The sequence below is a fragment of the Alexandromys fortis genome, unplaced genomic scaffold, assembly GCF_014885135.2.
Source record: "Alexandromys fortis isolate MF-2015 unplaced genomic scaffold, M_Fortis_MF-2015_v1.1 scaffold_4, whole genome shotgun sequence".
In the NCBI taxonomy this organism is placed as follows: domain Eukaryota; kingdom Metazoa; phylum Chordata; class Mammalia; order Rodentia; family Cricetidae; genus Alexandromys; species Alexandromys fortis.
Window position 1 is genome coordinate 30033502 of NW_026067944.1, and position 15425 is coordinate 30048926.

The 15425-nt window shown below is 46.9% G+C and overlaps 1 protein-coding gene and 1 long non-coding RNA gene across 4 annotated transcripts in view; one reads left to right on the plus strand and one right to left on the minus strand.

The window, feature by feature from the left end:
* Positions 1-2214: 2214 nt before the first annotated feature.
* Sidt1 (SID1 transmembrane family member 1) overlaps positions 2215-15425 on the minus strand; it is an 84675-nt gene continuing 71464 nt past the window's right edge. The window contains exons 22-26 of one of the 3 annotated variants that reach the window (XM_050149051.1): positions 11706-11752; positions 6926-7031; positions 6728-6838; positions 5423-5536; positions 2215-4136 (exon numbers count right to left, since the gene is read on the minus strand). In XM_050149051.1, the coding sequence (XP_050005008.1) occupies positions 4074-4136; positions 5423-5536; positions 6728-6838; positions 6926-7031; positions 11706-11752 (441 nt within the window). In that variant the 3' untranslated portion in view covers positions 2215-4073. The other 2 variants (XR_007592980.1, XM_050149052.1) reach the window with 2 other exon arrangements.
* On the plus strand, positions 12811-15425 carry LOC126505802 (uncharacterized). Its single transcript, XR_007592981.1, has 2 exons — positions 12811-12923; positions 13904-15425. It is a non-coding gene; the product is annotated as an uncharacterized lncRNA (long non-coding RNA).

Sequence of the window (15425 nt, forward strand, 5' to 3'; positions counted from 1 at the left end):
ACAGGCATGCCCAGAGTCTAACCTAATGTAGATAATCCTGTGCAGGTGTGCCCAGAAGCCTGCCTCCCCAGTTATTCCAGAGCCTGTCAAGGTGAGGACATTAACCATCTCCTCGTCCTCTTTGTCTTCCGGTCCGAACACGAAGCCTTCATGTCAAGAAGACTACACAGGTCTGTGAGTGTGCCCTGAGAATTCCAGCGAGGAGGACTCCTTTGATAGAAGAATCCCAGCCAAACCAGTTTCTCTGGGATGCTTGTTAAGTTTGCCCAGACTCATATGTGTTAGTGACCAAGATCCAAAGAAGCACTTAGCCTTGTTGACAATGGTGACATCATAGCAAGGGGACATTAAAGCTTAGCCCTGGTGGATGTCTTGCCTCCTCCAAACAATGGAAGCGAAAACGTTTGTTCTCCCTGCCAGGTGGAGTCATCACGGGCCGGGCTTGGCCAACTGCAGGCTGAGCAAATGGTCTTTACTTTGTGCTCTTTCTTTCAGAAGCTGAGTCATGGTGGCCACCTGACCCTTGTCCTTCCTTCTAGGACCCGTTTGGGTACCTGAGAGGCTGAGGCTCCCTCCCCACAGGCAGAGCCTCCAGCTTGCTCGCTAGTGGGAGCCCTGGCTGATAGGTAAGGAGTGTGGGGGACACTACACCTGACATTCGCTAGACTCCAGTGATAACAGCCACTCCAAAGGACAAAAATGGAAGCTTTCCTTTCCTCTGAGACCCAGGGCCCAGATGGCAGTAATAAAGACCGATACTCTTTAATAGCCAGACTCTCTACTAGGTCCTAATTTTGGAAGCATTAAAATTTTTAAATTGGAATTAAGAGCAGCAGGAGATAGCAAGGAGGAGCCTAGGGATTGGAGAGGTGATAATCGGGGCTTTGCCTCTGAAGGGCAAAAGGCTTCCCAACCCTAGGGTCATCTGCAGATGAGAACAGGAAACAGGACTGGTGGCTGCCAAGGAGGATCTGAAAGAGAACCAGGACAGCGGAAGGTTATGCCCATTGTCCCATAGCCCTGTGGGTGTTAGGAGATGGACCCTGAGGACCAGCCTCATGCTGACAGCATTCCTGGGCCCTTAAGGCTTTGTGAGCTTTGGGTAACACTGCGGAGCCGCTATGAAGACAGTCACAGTTTCTGCAGTTTAACCTCGGTCACCCAGCTAGCAGGCCGACACAGGCGGACTAAAGGTCTGCCTCAGTGATCTCGCTCACACTTGACCGCTGCTTCCATGAAGGAGCCGCTTGCAAGACCATTCCTGCCTTTCCCCACAGTTTCCGACAGTGCCTGTCACTCAGAATGAGAAGCATCTGGGCATTATTTGATTCGCTGACGCATGCCTTTTGCAACCCCACAGAACATTCTGCAGGGCGACCGGAGATACCGGAGAAGCAGCTGCGATAGCTTTCAGCACCAGTTGCTGGCTCAGGGATTGCCTTGAGTCATGGAAAGTCCCCTCCCCAGATAGACTCCAGTTTTCCATTGGCTTCTCTTGCTGCTAAAATAAAACCAGGCGAATCTCCCAGGCATCCTGCGTGAACAGGTGCAGCTACCTCCTCTGTGTTTGTCAGAGGCGAGAAGAGCTCGTATTTTATGGACACAGTCTTACTCCCCTGGCTGTGGCATCTCGGTTTCCCTCCAACTGAGAAGCTCTCTCTACTTGTGAGTGTTCTCAGCCAAGAGCCTCTGCCCTTCACTCTGTTACCTGCCAGCTTCACTTGGCCCTCAGAGTTAGCCTGGCCTTTGCTTTTAAGGAGCAAAGCACACGAACGTGGCAGAGTTAGCATAAGTGTTGTTTTAGATTCCAGTGATGTCCTGACATCTCCAGTGGCCCTCCTCTACCCCAGCACTCACATTGGCATCCCAGATGAAGCACAACTAACTTCCAAGACCAGGCTGGCCTCGAACTCACAGAGCTCCGCCTGCCTCTGCCTCCCAAGTGCTGGGATTAAAGGTACGGACCACCACCACCTGGTGGAAATTCTGTTTTCAAAAGCAGCCTTGGTCTGGGGCTTTTTGGTCCTGCTGCAAAGAATAGAAATGGCCAGGACATATGACATTATAGTACAACAAGACACAACCGAACACAAGAACACAGCGGCGCAATCACCCTCCCTCCTCCCCTTCCACAGGGCCCTATCTACTGCCCGTTTTTTCACTGACTCTCTGCCCCCGGAAACAAGCTTCCAAAACAGATAGTGTAGCTTTGTCTTTATTCATTCATGCCACAGGGCTGTTTGGATGGATTTTCCTTACTGGCTTATTTAAGATTCAACACCGGGAGGACTGCTTTGAAAGAATCCACAATCCGCCATAAGCAATCAGTTTTGAACTTGCTTTCTTTTGTTTGTTTGTTTGTTTTGAGATCTGGTCTCCCCGTAACACTAGCTGGCCTGGCACGCAACTTTGTAGACCAGCTTGGCCTTGAGTCACGTGGCCACCCGCCTCTGCCTGGGCTTGGATTAAGGGCCTTAGGCACACTTGTTTGCAGCGTTCTTGCTTCTGTAAAGATGTTTGACTAGGATGTCCATCTAACCGACAGTCTTCATAGGACCCAGAGAAACCAGTAAGTTCCGAAGTAGTGAAGAATAACAGAAAACCAACTGCAAACATGAGACCGTTTGGGGAAGAAAGACAAAACGCACAAAATTATTCATGGAAATTATCTTTGCCTTTTTAAAATCAAGAAAACCTTGCCATTCGAACTTTTAAAGCACGTTTGAACAGTATGCAGATAGCTGAGATAAAGCATAACAACCTTTAAAAAGAGGAATGCCTGATCCGCTTCCTTAATAAGTGACCAAGAACACACAGGTGAGGAGAGACTTCAGTTTCACAAGCAATAGGCAGGTGTGCCTGTTTTCTGATCCCACCACTCTCCAGGCAAACCAGGAAGCCTGGCCAAATGGGGCTTCTCACGAGGCTTGCGAGGCGGTGTGAGAGACGGGAACTAGAGTGCTGAGCCGTTCTACACCTTAGAGAGATGCAGTGTTAGGTGACTGGATCAGCTCTGATCTCTGCAACCCAAATCGGGGAGGGGAGCATGTGTCCATCCTGAGTGACATCTACATAAGTCGCAGGCGAGAGGCTCAAGGGTGGAGGAGTCCAGGGTAACATGGCTGGAAACAGTTATTTCCCTGCAAAGGGCATACGGGCACCAGCTTAGCTGTGTATGAGAGGACCACCAAGCCCTGTTGCTTTGTTGAATTTGCTCCAGGATCCAGAGTCCTTAAGCTGAGGAGAGCTGCCTGCCCGATGCTCAGGCACTTGGCACAGTCTTTCACTGCTCTCACTTCTTCTGCTGTTGTTTCCTCCCTCCCTTATCCACCTCAGAACTGGTAAAAGTCTACGGAGAAAGAGGGCCCTTCTGAGAAGGCCGCACCAGTGTGCCTGGTCACCCTCCAGTGGTAAGACGAAGACACTTGGAAATGGGTGATTCCCCAGACCTTGGGGCCAGCATTGTCCATCCGCTCGGAAGTGCTCGTGGCCAAGTCCCATCCTGAGCATTTCCAGAAGTGCCAGGAACCTGGGGGGTTGTTCGGCATTCCTTCTGAATACTTGAGTTACCAGAAGGTCTGTCTCAGTTGGGTGGGGACTTGGTCCCACTTCAGCACCTTATCTGAGGAATCACAGCCTCAGAGGCTCCTGGGGCCGGGGGTGAGACGGTGCTTTAGGTTTCTAGAGCAGTAGGTGTCTTACAGTGGTGGCAGTGGCCACACCAAAGACTCTAGGCGGAAGGTACAAGTAGCTAGTCTTCCGGCCAATCGGTGAGGATGGAAGGGGCCAAGGCAGCAAGCTGGCCTGACGCAGCTTGTCCAGACTGAACTCTAAATTGCAAACAGAGATTCCTGAGCCTCCTGGCATTGCTTCTGCGCAGCCGGTCTTCCATTCTCCCATTCTTCTCGGGGTGTAGCTCACCCCAAGTTCTAGCCTTCCTGTATGAATGCAGACACAGTTGACTCCCCAGAGCCCAGTGGAGTGTCTGGCAGTGGACATGCTGCTGTGGACATATTTCCCACAAAACAGCACCAAAGTGAATCGGGCCTTCTCCCCCCTGTGATGCTGGAGGCTCAGAAGACAGGGATCTGGTCTCTGCGAACCACATCCAGGTCGTCATCCAGGGTCAGCAACACCTGAAGTGAGAGGGTTGGAGATGGGAAGGGAATAAGTCCTGGCCACACCAAGTTCCCACTTCCTGCCGTCCACAGACTGGAAATGGCATGGCCCCCTCACTTGTTCATGTGTTTTTGGCAGTGATCCACAAGGCCTTGCTTTTATCTGGGACTTAATACTGAATTACAGCTCATGTGTAAATTTCTTGAAATACTTGTGAAGAGGGTTCTTATGTGCTGTGCTTGACACTAGAGACACAGCTGAGGATGAAAAAGGCATCCATCCTCTGCCCTAGAACTCACATTCGGGAAAGGTTCTTAAACAGAAAGAAAGCACATGAGGTAGGATGCAGTGTATTTCACAGACCATGTGTGAGTATCGGAGCTTGGGGTGGAGGATGGAAAAGTATTTGAGTAAGGTGGCCTGGGTAGTCATTACTTAGAAGGTGACATATAAAATTCATTGGAGATGAAGTATTGAGGATTTCTGCATAAGAACCATTCCTACTTTGCCCTAGTTCCCTCTCCACATGAAATCACTAGCCCCACTCTGTCATCCCATGTCACAGAGATTGGGTGTACTTTCCACTATGGCCACTAGAGGGAAGCCCTGCTCCACTCTTGTGATTGCATGGTTGGCCTCTGTGAGGATGACAGACACCTAATTTTTTAAATTAGGAAATTAAAAAAAGAAAGACTGAAGGATGCGGAGGATGGCCATATTACATTAGCATAACTACTAATGGGTTCTGGGAAGGGCACAAGCAAATCCCAGGAACCCTAGGTTAGGAACATGCTGGCTAGGTGGCTTCTTGAGCTTCTCTAGGAACCCAATCTTTATAAGATACACAGTGAGCCTGGAGGAAGGGAAGGAAGAGAGTCCATCGTGAGAAGCAGCAATTCCACAAATTTTGGTGAATGCCTTAAGTGGTTCCTGGAGGAATTCTGAGCATTTGAATCCAATAACCAATTCTGTCCCGGGGCACCGTGTAACTCACGGAAAATAATTTTGTCACTGTTCTGTGTGTACAGATATTGAAAAGTAGAGGAAAATGAAAGTTGTGGCCTCACAGAAGTTACAGTAAGAGAAAAAAAGACACAGGGAGATGGTCAGCGCACTGGACTGCACAGGGAGATGGTCAGCGCATTGAATTGCGCAGGGAGATGGTCAGCGCACTGGACTGCAATGAACGAATGCAGAGAGTAACTAGAGGGACAGAGGGGACGGTAGAGGCTGGGGATGAACAGCAGGGGATACGCAGGACTGCAGAAGCAGGGAGAGCAGAAAGAAGCTCCCAGTGACTCACCAGGAACGAGAAGAACAGGGCAGTCGCAGAGAGGAAGTGCCAGATGTCGTGGTCATCAAAGAAGTCCAGCAGCACGCACTCTCGGTTCTTCTCCCGCGATTCTGCAGGGGTTCCCTGGAGGAAGGGGACGCAGATGTGGGCAAGGACCCACGGTTCAGTCATTTCAGGGTTTGATTTTGAGGAAGCACCCGGGAAGTCAGCTGCTGAGGGTCGTGTGCAGTTGCTCTCAGCAACGCTGTTTATCCTAGTCCCAGAATGGAGCCAGCCCAACTGTCCAGAGGGCACTGATATGGTTTCTGAGGGCTCAGCTTTCCTGTCCTAGCCTTGAATTTATTGATGGACGAAGACTGAGATGGGAAGGAGGTGACAAAATACTAATCGAGCGTTAAACATCCCTGGGAAGACCATAAAAGAACCAGCGAAGATCGCATGTGCCGTGCCCCACAACGGAAAAACTGCTCAGTAATGTGAAGACACGCTGATGCAGGGTCATAGCATGCATGACCTAGGAATCATTACACCTCACCCTGCATGAATGAGGTGGCCACAAGATGTGTGGCTCTATCTCTGGGAAAGCAGTTCTCAACCTGTGGGCCAAGACCCCCACAGGGGACACATATCAAATGTCCTGCATATCAGATATTTACATAATGATTCATACCAGTAGTAAAATGACAGTTACGAAGTTGCAATGAAATAATTTTATGGGTGGGGTCACCACGACATAAGGAACTGTATTAAAGGGCCACAGAATTAGGTCGGTTGAGAACCACGGCTCTAGGAAATGCCCAGACTGGGAACTGCACAGCCACAGAAGGTAAGTTAATGGCTGCTAAGTATTGTCGCGTCTTTGTGAGACAGAATGGCTGCTCATGAGGTTTTTTTTTCCTGCGGTCACACAGATAGATGCTCTAAGATCAGATTGCTGATATGGCTGTGGTAGAGAGCAGAGACATCCTGTTTGGGCTTCAGACACAGCACTGGTTTCTGAGGGCTCAGCTTTCCTGTGCTGCCCCTGCATTTACTGATGGATGACGACTGTGCTGGGAAAGATGGTGACGATATGCTAACTGAGCGTTAAACACCTCTGGGAACAGGCCACCAGGGACCTGGTGAAGATCACATGTGCGGTTATCTCCAGGGCTTGCAAGTTCATGTAGCATTACCCTGGCCGCGCTGACCACACGCCGCTTGCCTTTTCTCTCCCAAAGGAAGCTGTGAACTTAAATGATGGGGGAAAGATGAGAAGCAACGAATGCAGGGGAGGGAGTGAGAACTGCCCAGATAAAAGAAGAGGCCTCTTACCTCCCAGCTGCTGAGGTTCTGAAAGAAAAAGTACAGGGCCGCAGCCCACACCACCGCGGTGGCCACGATGCAGAAGAGTGGTAATGGGAGGATCTTCTCGGAGCTGCGGAGCTGCGGGGAGAGGCAAACAAACCACTGAGGCTGCAGCCCCAGCGGTGGGCAGGCTCCCCGCGCTGCCAGCTCCTCCCTCGTGCTCACCTTCATGATGATGTAGAAAGCCAGGTACAGCAGCAGGTTGAAGATGAAGATGCCCAGCATGTAGGATGCAAAGTCCCTGGGCCGGCAGAAGAGTCCAAAGAAGGCACTGTAGGTGTGGTATAGGGTGTTGGCGGCGCGTGAGTGGATCGTTAACCACTGTGGGTGTTTGCTAGTTCAAACCGCACTTTAAGATACAACAATGCATTCTGTGGTGACATGCGCAGTAGGTGAGTCTGGCATTGTGTGAACGTTATAGAAAAGCCAAGATGGCCATGTCCCCAGGCCACACCATCTTTCATGTGCATGTGGTCCTCTGGTAACTGAAATGACTTTGGGTGGAGAGCAATAATGACACAACTTAATGAGTGATGTAAATAACTTTCAGTTGATCGATCTTTGCCAGAACATTCCTCCCTAGTTCCTTCACAGTGGTCTTGTGAGTGAACGCACCGTTATCCTTCCTCTCTGGGTGCAACGGTTTTCCCAGAGTCCTTCAGCGTTTCGTGATTACAAACAGCGCTGTCATGAATAAGGGAATGTTCCAGAATGCCGCCTTTGCTTTCATTTAAGTCCATTGGTTCATCAGGACAGATTGCTGCCAGTAGGATTACCTCAGTAACTGGCTTGACAACGTTACCGAGTTAATGCCAGCTGTCCGTATTTAATTTAGCTCTGAAATGTACTTTGATTGAGGATGAACCTTAAGTCTGTTTAAAATTTCCATTCAGTATAACAAAATATTGGTAACTTTTCCTCCCTGAGACTGGGTTTCTCTGCATATCCCTGGCTGTCCTGGAACTTGCTCTATAGACCACGCTGGCCTCTGCCTCCCGAGTGCTGGGATTAAAGGTGCATGCAACACCCAGCTGTAGCTTTCTTCATCTCTTTATTTGAAGGTTTGTTTTTTTTTTTTTAGTAAATATACGTTTAAGACCTACAGTGTGGTGGGTGGGTGGTACACACCTGTAATCTCAGCACTCTGGAATCTGAGCCAGGAAGATTGCCAGGAGCTTGAGGCTAACCTGGGCTACAAAGTGAGGACCAAACAAGCCAGGTCTAGATAGAAAAACCCTGTCACAAACAGACAAATAAAAACAAACAAACAGTATAACACAAAATGAAACAACTATATCATGGCTCTAGGAAACAAAAAGTAAAAATTGACAAGTGGGATTTTACCAAATTAAAAAGCTTCTACATAGCAAAGAGTTCATAGAGGAAAGAGACAAGCATCAGAAAACAGGAAGATAGCTATCAACAATCCTGGATTAGCTAATCTTGGATTAATATTTGTCCTAGTAAGGTTTTTTTTTTTTTTTATCATTCTAGGGTCATCTAGGAAGAGGAACCTCAATTAAGAAAACATCCTCATCAGGGTAAGCAGTGGGCAAGTCTGTAGGGCACCTTCTTGATCAGTCATTGATGTGGGGCCCAGTCCACCATGGGTGGTGTCATTCCTAGGGAGATGGTCCTGGCTGTGCAAGAAAGCAGACTGAGTAAGCCAGTGAGCATTGCTCCCCCACAGAACTGCTTTGTTCCTGCCTCAGGGTTCCTGCCTCCAGGTTCCTGCCTGGGTTCCTGCCGTCAGACCCTGCTGGGACTTCCCTTCACAATGGACCACAGCAGTGAGCTAACACCAACCCTTCCCTGCTTCCCTTCACGATGGACAACAGTGAGCTGACATCAACCCTTCCCTGCTGCTCTTCACGATGTTTGTCACATCAATGGAAAAGCAAACAAAACAACATCCAAAGTAAAAAGAATTAAGAAACCAAGGAATACAACTTAAAAATGGGCAGATATGGGAAGGGGATATGGCTCAGAGGGTAAAGTGCTTGCTGCCCAAACAGGAGGACCTGCGTTCTAGTCCCCAGCATGGCAGAACACTCCACTAACCCCAGAAGAGACAAGTGGACCCTGGCACCTCATTGGCCAGGCTGTCCAGCTGAAATATTGAGAAATATGAGGGGTACAACAGAGAAAGACAGCCAATGCCTCTGACTTCTGTAAGGAGCTCCCTAGTAAGGAGCACACACACACACACACACGCAGAGAGAGAGAGAGAGAGAGAGAGAGAGAGAGAGAGAGAGAGAGAGAGAGAGAGAATATACATACACATGGCCAATACATATCTGACAGTCATCGAAGTCATTGGCTCGCAGGGAAATAGAAATCAACCCCAAATGAAGACTAGTGAAGACTGGAAGTTGGGAAGTGGAGGGGTGGATAAAAGGAAGGTGGAGTTCATCTGTGAATGCGGAGCACATGTTTTGAGATATCACGCTAACCTACATGTGTGCATATAAATAATCACGTGTTAAACTTTAATGAAATCTATATTGACATAGTGTTTCGTCAGGGTTTTTCTTGTCTCTGTTCTGTCTGCTTTCACTGTACTGGAGAACTGAACCATTTCATTTATTAGATGTCCAGGCTGGCCTTGAACTTGGGACCCTCTGCCTTATATCCCGATAGCCGAGTTACAGCGTGCAGCAACACGTCTGCTTCCATACTCTTCGTCTGACTCACTGGTCTATAGTCCTAATTTTGGGTCAGAGCTTGCCTCGCTCTGTTTTATTTATATTTTAATATTAGATTGCCTTATTAGGCTAGCCTATGTCAACCCCCGTGGCCCTCACACATGGCTATCTAAATTTAAATCGATTAAAACTAAATAAAAATTGAAAAGTTCGTTCCTCAGACACACAGACCACATTTCAGCATCACAATGCCCACATGTTAGTAGTTCCTCTTAGGACTGCGAGGTACTGAGCATTTATGTAATTCCAGAAAGTTCTATTGGACAATGTTGGAATAGTTACTATATTCTTGGCCCTCTTTCCTCATGTTAACCTTGCTTTTCGGGGACTGTTAACCCATTTTGTGATTTAAAAAAAAGCTCTAATTTGACATTGACACATTAACTGGAGAACAGCTATCTGTCTTCCACGCCAGGCCTTGACATCTCTCTTCAGTTGGTTAAATTTTCTTTTGTGTGACCTAATAAGGCAATTAAATTTTCAGAAGAAAGACTCTGCCTGCCTCTCAAATTGTATTCCTAAGTATTTCAAGTGCAGAACTTATTAATGGCTGTGAATTTCAGAGTCCAGTTGACTGTGCTCCAGATTATTCATGAAATGCCATCCGTCCAGATTCTGAAATCCTTAGTTCACTAAAAACTCTTAGGTGGCCTTTCCTCAGATTCATCAATTAGCAATTCGATATGTGTGCTGTTTGGCTCTCTCTCTCTCAATCTCTCTCTCTCTCTCTCTCTCTCTCTCTCACACACACACACACACACACACACACACACACCCCAAAGGTTTTCTTCTTCAGGGCCATGTGGGAATTACTCCTTTAGGGATAAGACATAAATAAATAATGATCCATAAATAGATGCTGACATTCATAAATATGGTATCTGTAAATATTAAAGATTGTCCATAGATTGCTTCCACTTGAACACATGTTTGCATTATGATCTTATTAAGAGAAGTAACACTCTAATAAGTAGGTAAGCATGGAGTTGGGCTGGCGTGCAGCTCAATGGAAAAGCACTTGCTTGGCATGCAAGAGACCCTAAGTTTTATCCACAGCACCAAGCAAGCAGAAGGATAAAGGTGAGCCAGACACTATAGCACACATCAAACATTCATATCTCTATCTATGTGGAACAACAGAGAAAGAGATAGCCCCTCTGCCAGGGAAACATGGAATTAGAATTATGGGACATCAAACCTCATACGTTATTGGACCTGACATCCTACAGAGCTGTGTGAGGAAAAAGAGGCCACTGATCTTGTCTCGTGAGTGGATTGTGTCCTTATGCATATCAGGAGTGGGTGCGGGGATCAAAAGTCACAGAGCCAGAGAAACCCATTAGCTGAGAGTCATAAGTAAAAACAGCTGAAGTTACTTAATTTTTGCGATACCAACGAAGCATCTCATGTGTTGGAAGTGAGGAGGCTACATAAGACAATCTCAGCTAGAGGAGAATGCGCATCTGTTGCACCTCTGCTTTGTGTTCACCTGGGACACAGGACAAGAGGACGCAAAGGGACAAACTGTGGGAGAATGACATGGCTGGAACAGAAAGCGAGAGAGAAAGAAATAGCAAAGTCACACACACATGCGCGAGCATGCACACACACCACAAATGACGGAAAAAGTATTTTATAAAAACTAATGTCTCCTCAATAGTCATTATGCAAAACTCTACAAAATAATTTTAAATTATATTTTTGGACTCATGGGCAAAATGCCTTTTTTTCCTCCCCCTTTCTTCCTTTCCTTCCTTTCTTTCTCTCAGTCATTTATCCATCCATCCATCCACCCATCCATCCAATTTGTTCACATAGATATTTGTCTTGTTGGGCACATTCTATCAATGGATCAATGTTTTCGAAGAAGCCCCCCACCAGTATACAAGCGCTTCCTGGTGCATTTATTTAATTAAAATATTTTACTTATTTGTATCTATGAGCATATTACGGCATGTGTGTGTGTGTGTAGGTCAGAGGACAGCTAATGGAGTTGGTTCTCGACTTCTATTGTGTGGGTTCTGAGGACTGAACTCATGTTGCCAGACTTGACGGCAGGTGCCTTTACCAACTGATCCATCTCTCCAGACTGTTTTTTGTTGTTGTTGTCTCTGGGACAAACAGGTCTACAGTCTCCTTAATTTCAGATTTTCTTGTAAAAATGACAGTCCAAGAACTCTACGCCGAGCATTGCAGATATTAACAATAATAAGAACATCATTTCCTGTAATTCTACTTACAAGGACCAGTTAACCAGGTTCCCCACAGTGAGCAGCACCATCCTGTCCTGGAAAAGAGAAAACGGAGTGTTAGAATGGAGGTCGCTTTGCTAGCTACTCACTGCGGTGAAAGCGTCACCCACGGGAAAACTGTTACTTTGTGGGAAGACACCTTCTGGGGTTCACACTAATACTGCGTCAGGCTGAACAGCAAGACCTGACCACAAAAGGATGAAGAGCAGCTCAGTGTAAGAAAGTGTGGCCAGCAAAGCCGGGTGGGACTGAGCAGCTGGAGGTTGGTGACGTGCACTTGTCACTCAGTAGTGGGGATTCTGTGGTCATGTCCCCGTGGCCTGGGCTGCAGAGTCAGAACTAAACATAGGAGCTAGTTTTCACTCCACAATCTTAACCCTGAAGTTAAGGAACGGGGGTTCAGGAGATGCAGGGGAACTGTCCACATGAGTAAGGGTCCTCTGAGTGAAATCCGTTCTCCATCTTTTTCTGCCCCTTTGCGACTACTTCAAGCTTCTAGGTATATTTAATTATATTTGCATGTGGATGTGCATGGCCACCATTTCTCATTTTTACCAACTCTCAGCTTCCCAAATGATCCATCCAATATAAAAGAAATGCCTTTTTTTTTTAAAAAAAAAATTCTTTAATCTGAGTACTTGTGAGGCAGAGGCAAGAGAATCTCTGAGTTCGAGCTAGCCTTGTTCACACAGCAAGCACCAGGCCAGCTTGGGCTACATAGGGAGATCCTGTCGAAAAACAAAACCAGACAAAAGGCTAATTTCTTACTGGAATAGTGAAAATCTAAAAGCCTGGTTGGAAATGCTGGTGAGGATGTGGGACCACCAGAAGAGTTCGTCCCTGAAACAGATGTGTCGGAATACAAACAGGCTCTGCTACTTTGGGGGACAGCTGGCATTTGTTCTGTTTTTAACTGCAAGACTAAATACCTGTTTACCACCTCTTCCATCAATTTCTCTCCAGGGCATGCGTCCCAATGAGTTGAAAACATAGGTTCAAGAAACCCCACCTCCACAATTGCTATATCAACTTTATTTGTAATTACACGAACCTGGAGGCAACAAGACAACCTTCAGTGGGTTCACGGATCAATACTCGGTAGCAATATAAGACCATGGAGCAGTATTCAGAACTATAAAGAAAAGAGCTGTCATGTCATGGAAACAACAGAGAGGAAATGTGAATGTGTGTTACTAAGTGAAGGAGGTAAGTCTGGGAGCAGGCGTCACATGACTCGAATCCAGTCCCATGACACATTGAGAAAGGCAAAACAAGGAGGCGACCCTCTAGAAGCAGATCAGAGGGTGGCAGTGCCAAAGGAAGGAGAGGTAAACAGGCAGAGAGCAAAGGAGTGTTGGGCAAGCCAGACTGGTCTGCATGATGCTGTGCACACTTTGAAGCTGCCATTAAGTGTTTGTCAAAACCCAAACAAAGGACAAAGCAGTGGTTGATGGAGGAAGGTCATTGGTTAATTAATAAAGAAACTGCTTGGCCTCATAGGTTAAAACATAGGTGGGTGGAGTAAACAGAACAGAATGCTAGGAGTAAGAGGAAGTGAGCCCAGACTCGATAGCTCTCCTCTCTGGGGCAGAGGCGATGAAGCTCTGACCCAGGATGGACGTAGGCTAGAATCTTCCCAGTAAGCACACCTCGGTGCTACACACATTAATAGAAACGGGCCAGGCAGTGTTTAAAAGAATACAATTTGTGTGTTGTTATTTCGGGGTATAAGCTAGCCAGGCGGCCAGGAGCTGGGCTGTAGGAAGAGGCCTGCAGCTCATACTACAAGTGGTGTGTGGCCCACAGACGGATGGAGAGGCCAATGCTGTTCCGTGCAACAGCCTGATGAGAATGCACCTAGTAGAGACAGCTATGCATATGTAGGAGCCCTCAGCGTGTGGAGAATCTTGAGCCTTCTGCTCTGTTTTTCTGTGAAGCTAAAATTGTTCTACACTTTAGACATTAATTGCCCCGCCTGGCTCTCAGCCCCAGCATACACAACTCCCCAGATACTTGTAGGTTCTAATGGGCTTTATAGTTCTAGCATTGAGAAAACCCCTGCTTCAAGTCTCTCAGTTTTTCCTGCCCAAGTTTTGAAGGCTAAGGGGTCTCCGTATTTCTTGATGTAGAAATCCTTCTGGTTATAAGATCATTAACTGGGTTCTTACTGAACTCTTGTGTTCCAGGGCAGAAGACAGCAACAGATCTGAGCACAAAACCACACAGAGGACAAGTCTTAGTGCTCAGAGGATGTTGGACACTTCCAGTTCAATAGTCTGGACTCTAAGGCAGGGCTTTGGCCCCAGTCTCTCAGGCTTGGTATAGACAAGGATAATATGAGAGCTAAAGGGGGAAAATTTAAAGGAATATTTCCAACCACCAAAACACAACCACAGATTACCAATGTTCCTGCTGTCAAAACATACGAGGTGAAAACGTGGAAAGTGGAAGTTACCAGTTGTGCTGGGCGTTTTCCGTCAACCTGCTACAAGTTTGTGCCACCCGGGAGGAGGGAACCTTGACTGAGAAAAATGCCTCCATAAACTCAAGCATGTGAGGTATTTTCTTGATTAATAACTGATGTGGAAGGATCCATCCCACTGTGGGTGGTGCCATCCCTAGGCAGGTGATCCCGGGTTGTGTAAAAAGGCAGGTTGAGCAAACCATGCGGAGCAAGCCACCGAGCAGCATTCCTCCAGAGTCTCTGTTTCAGGGCCTACCTTGAGGTCCTGCAGTAACTGACTTTGATAAGGAGTATAAACCAAATTCACCCTTTCCTCCACTTTTGGTCTAAGTGTTCTGTCACAGCAACAGTGAGCAAACTGATACCCCAATGGAAGCAGCCAGAAGGGACATCTTCTTAGAGCCATGCCAGTTCCCACCTGCCGTCCTGGTAAAGCTATTAATAGTGTGATGTTTCATTTGCACGAGGTCACCTATTGGATTACTCATAAAGGCATCGTGCCTCGATTCCCCCCACAGTCATTATCACTATTTAAAAGCTAGGCATATTCTAGCTGCCAAGCGAACACGGATGGGGTAAATCCCAAATGGCCTCACTGCTACATGAAGAGCTATGGGTGATCAGTGGCTCCTGGAAGAAGGAGAACCAGTTTCCTCCAGGGAGGAGCTCCCTTACAGGTTTCCAGGCCCAAGTGATCAGCCCTGGACTCATGTACGTACCGGCAGGCATGAAATAGACTGAGTAGGCTGCACATGCATGTGTGTGTCTGTATATATATACACATCTATGGACCAGTAATATTTGAAGAGGTCAGAAATTTGGGAGGGAAGAGGCAGAGGCCGTGGATGAAGTACTCACGCGTGAAGTTCTCAAAAAAGAAAAAAAAATATATATCACTTAAAAAGTTTGGTGTGTATATGTGTGTGTGTTTTTATATATTTTCTTTATCTTCTTTATAGACTAGCAAATATTTTTCTATCAAAGCAGGACCATGGTAGCTCACCTTTTTAAAAGAATAGCAATGAGCCAGGCGATGGTGGCGCACGCCTTTAATCCCAGCACTCGGGAGGCAGAGGCGGGCGGATCTCTGTGAGTTCGAGACCAGCCTGGTCTACAGAGCTAGTTCCAGGACAGGCTCCAAAGCCACAGAGAAACCCTGTCTCGAAAAACCAAAAAAAAAAAAAAAAAAAAAAAAAAAAAAAAAAAAAAAAAAAAAAAAAAAAAAAAAAAAAAAAAAAAAAGAA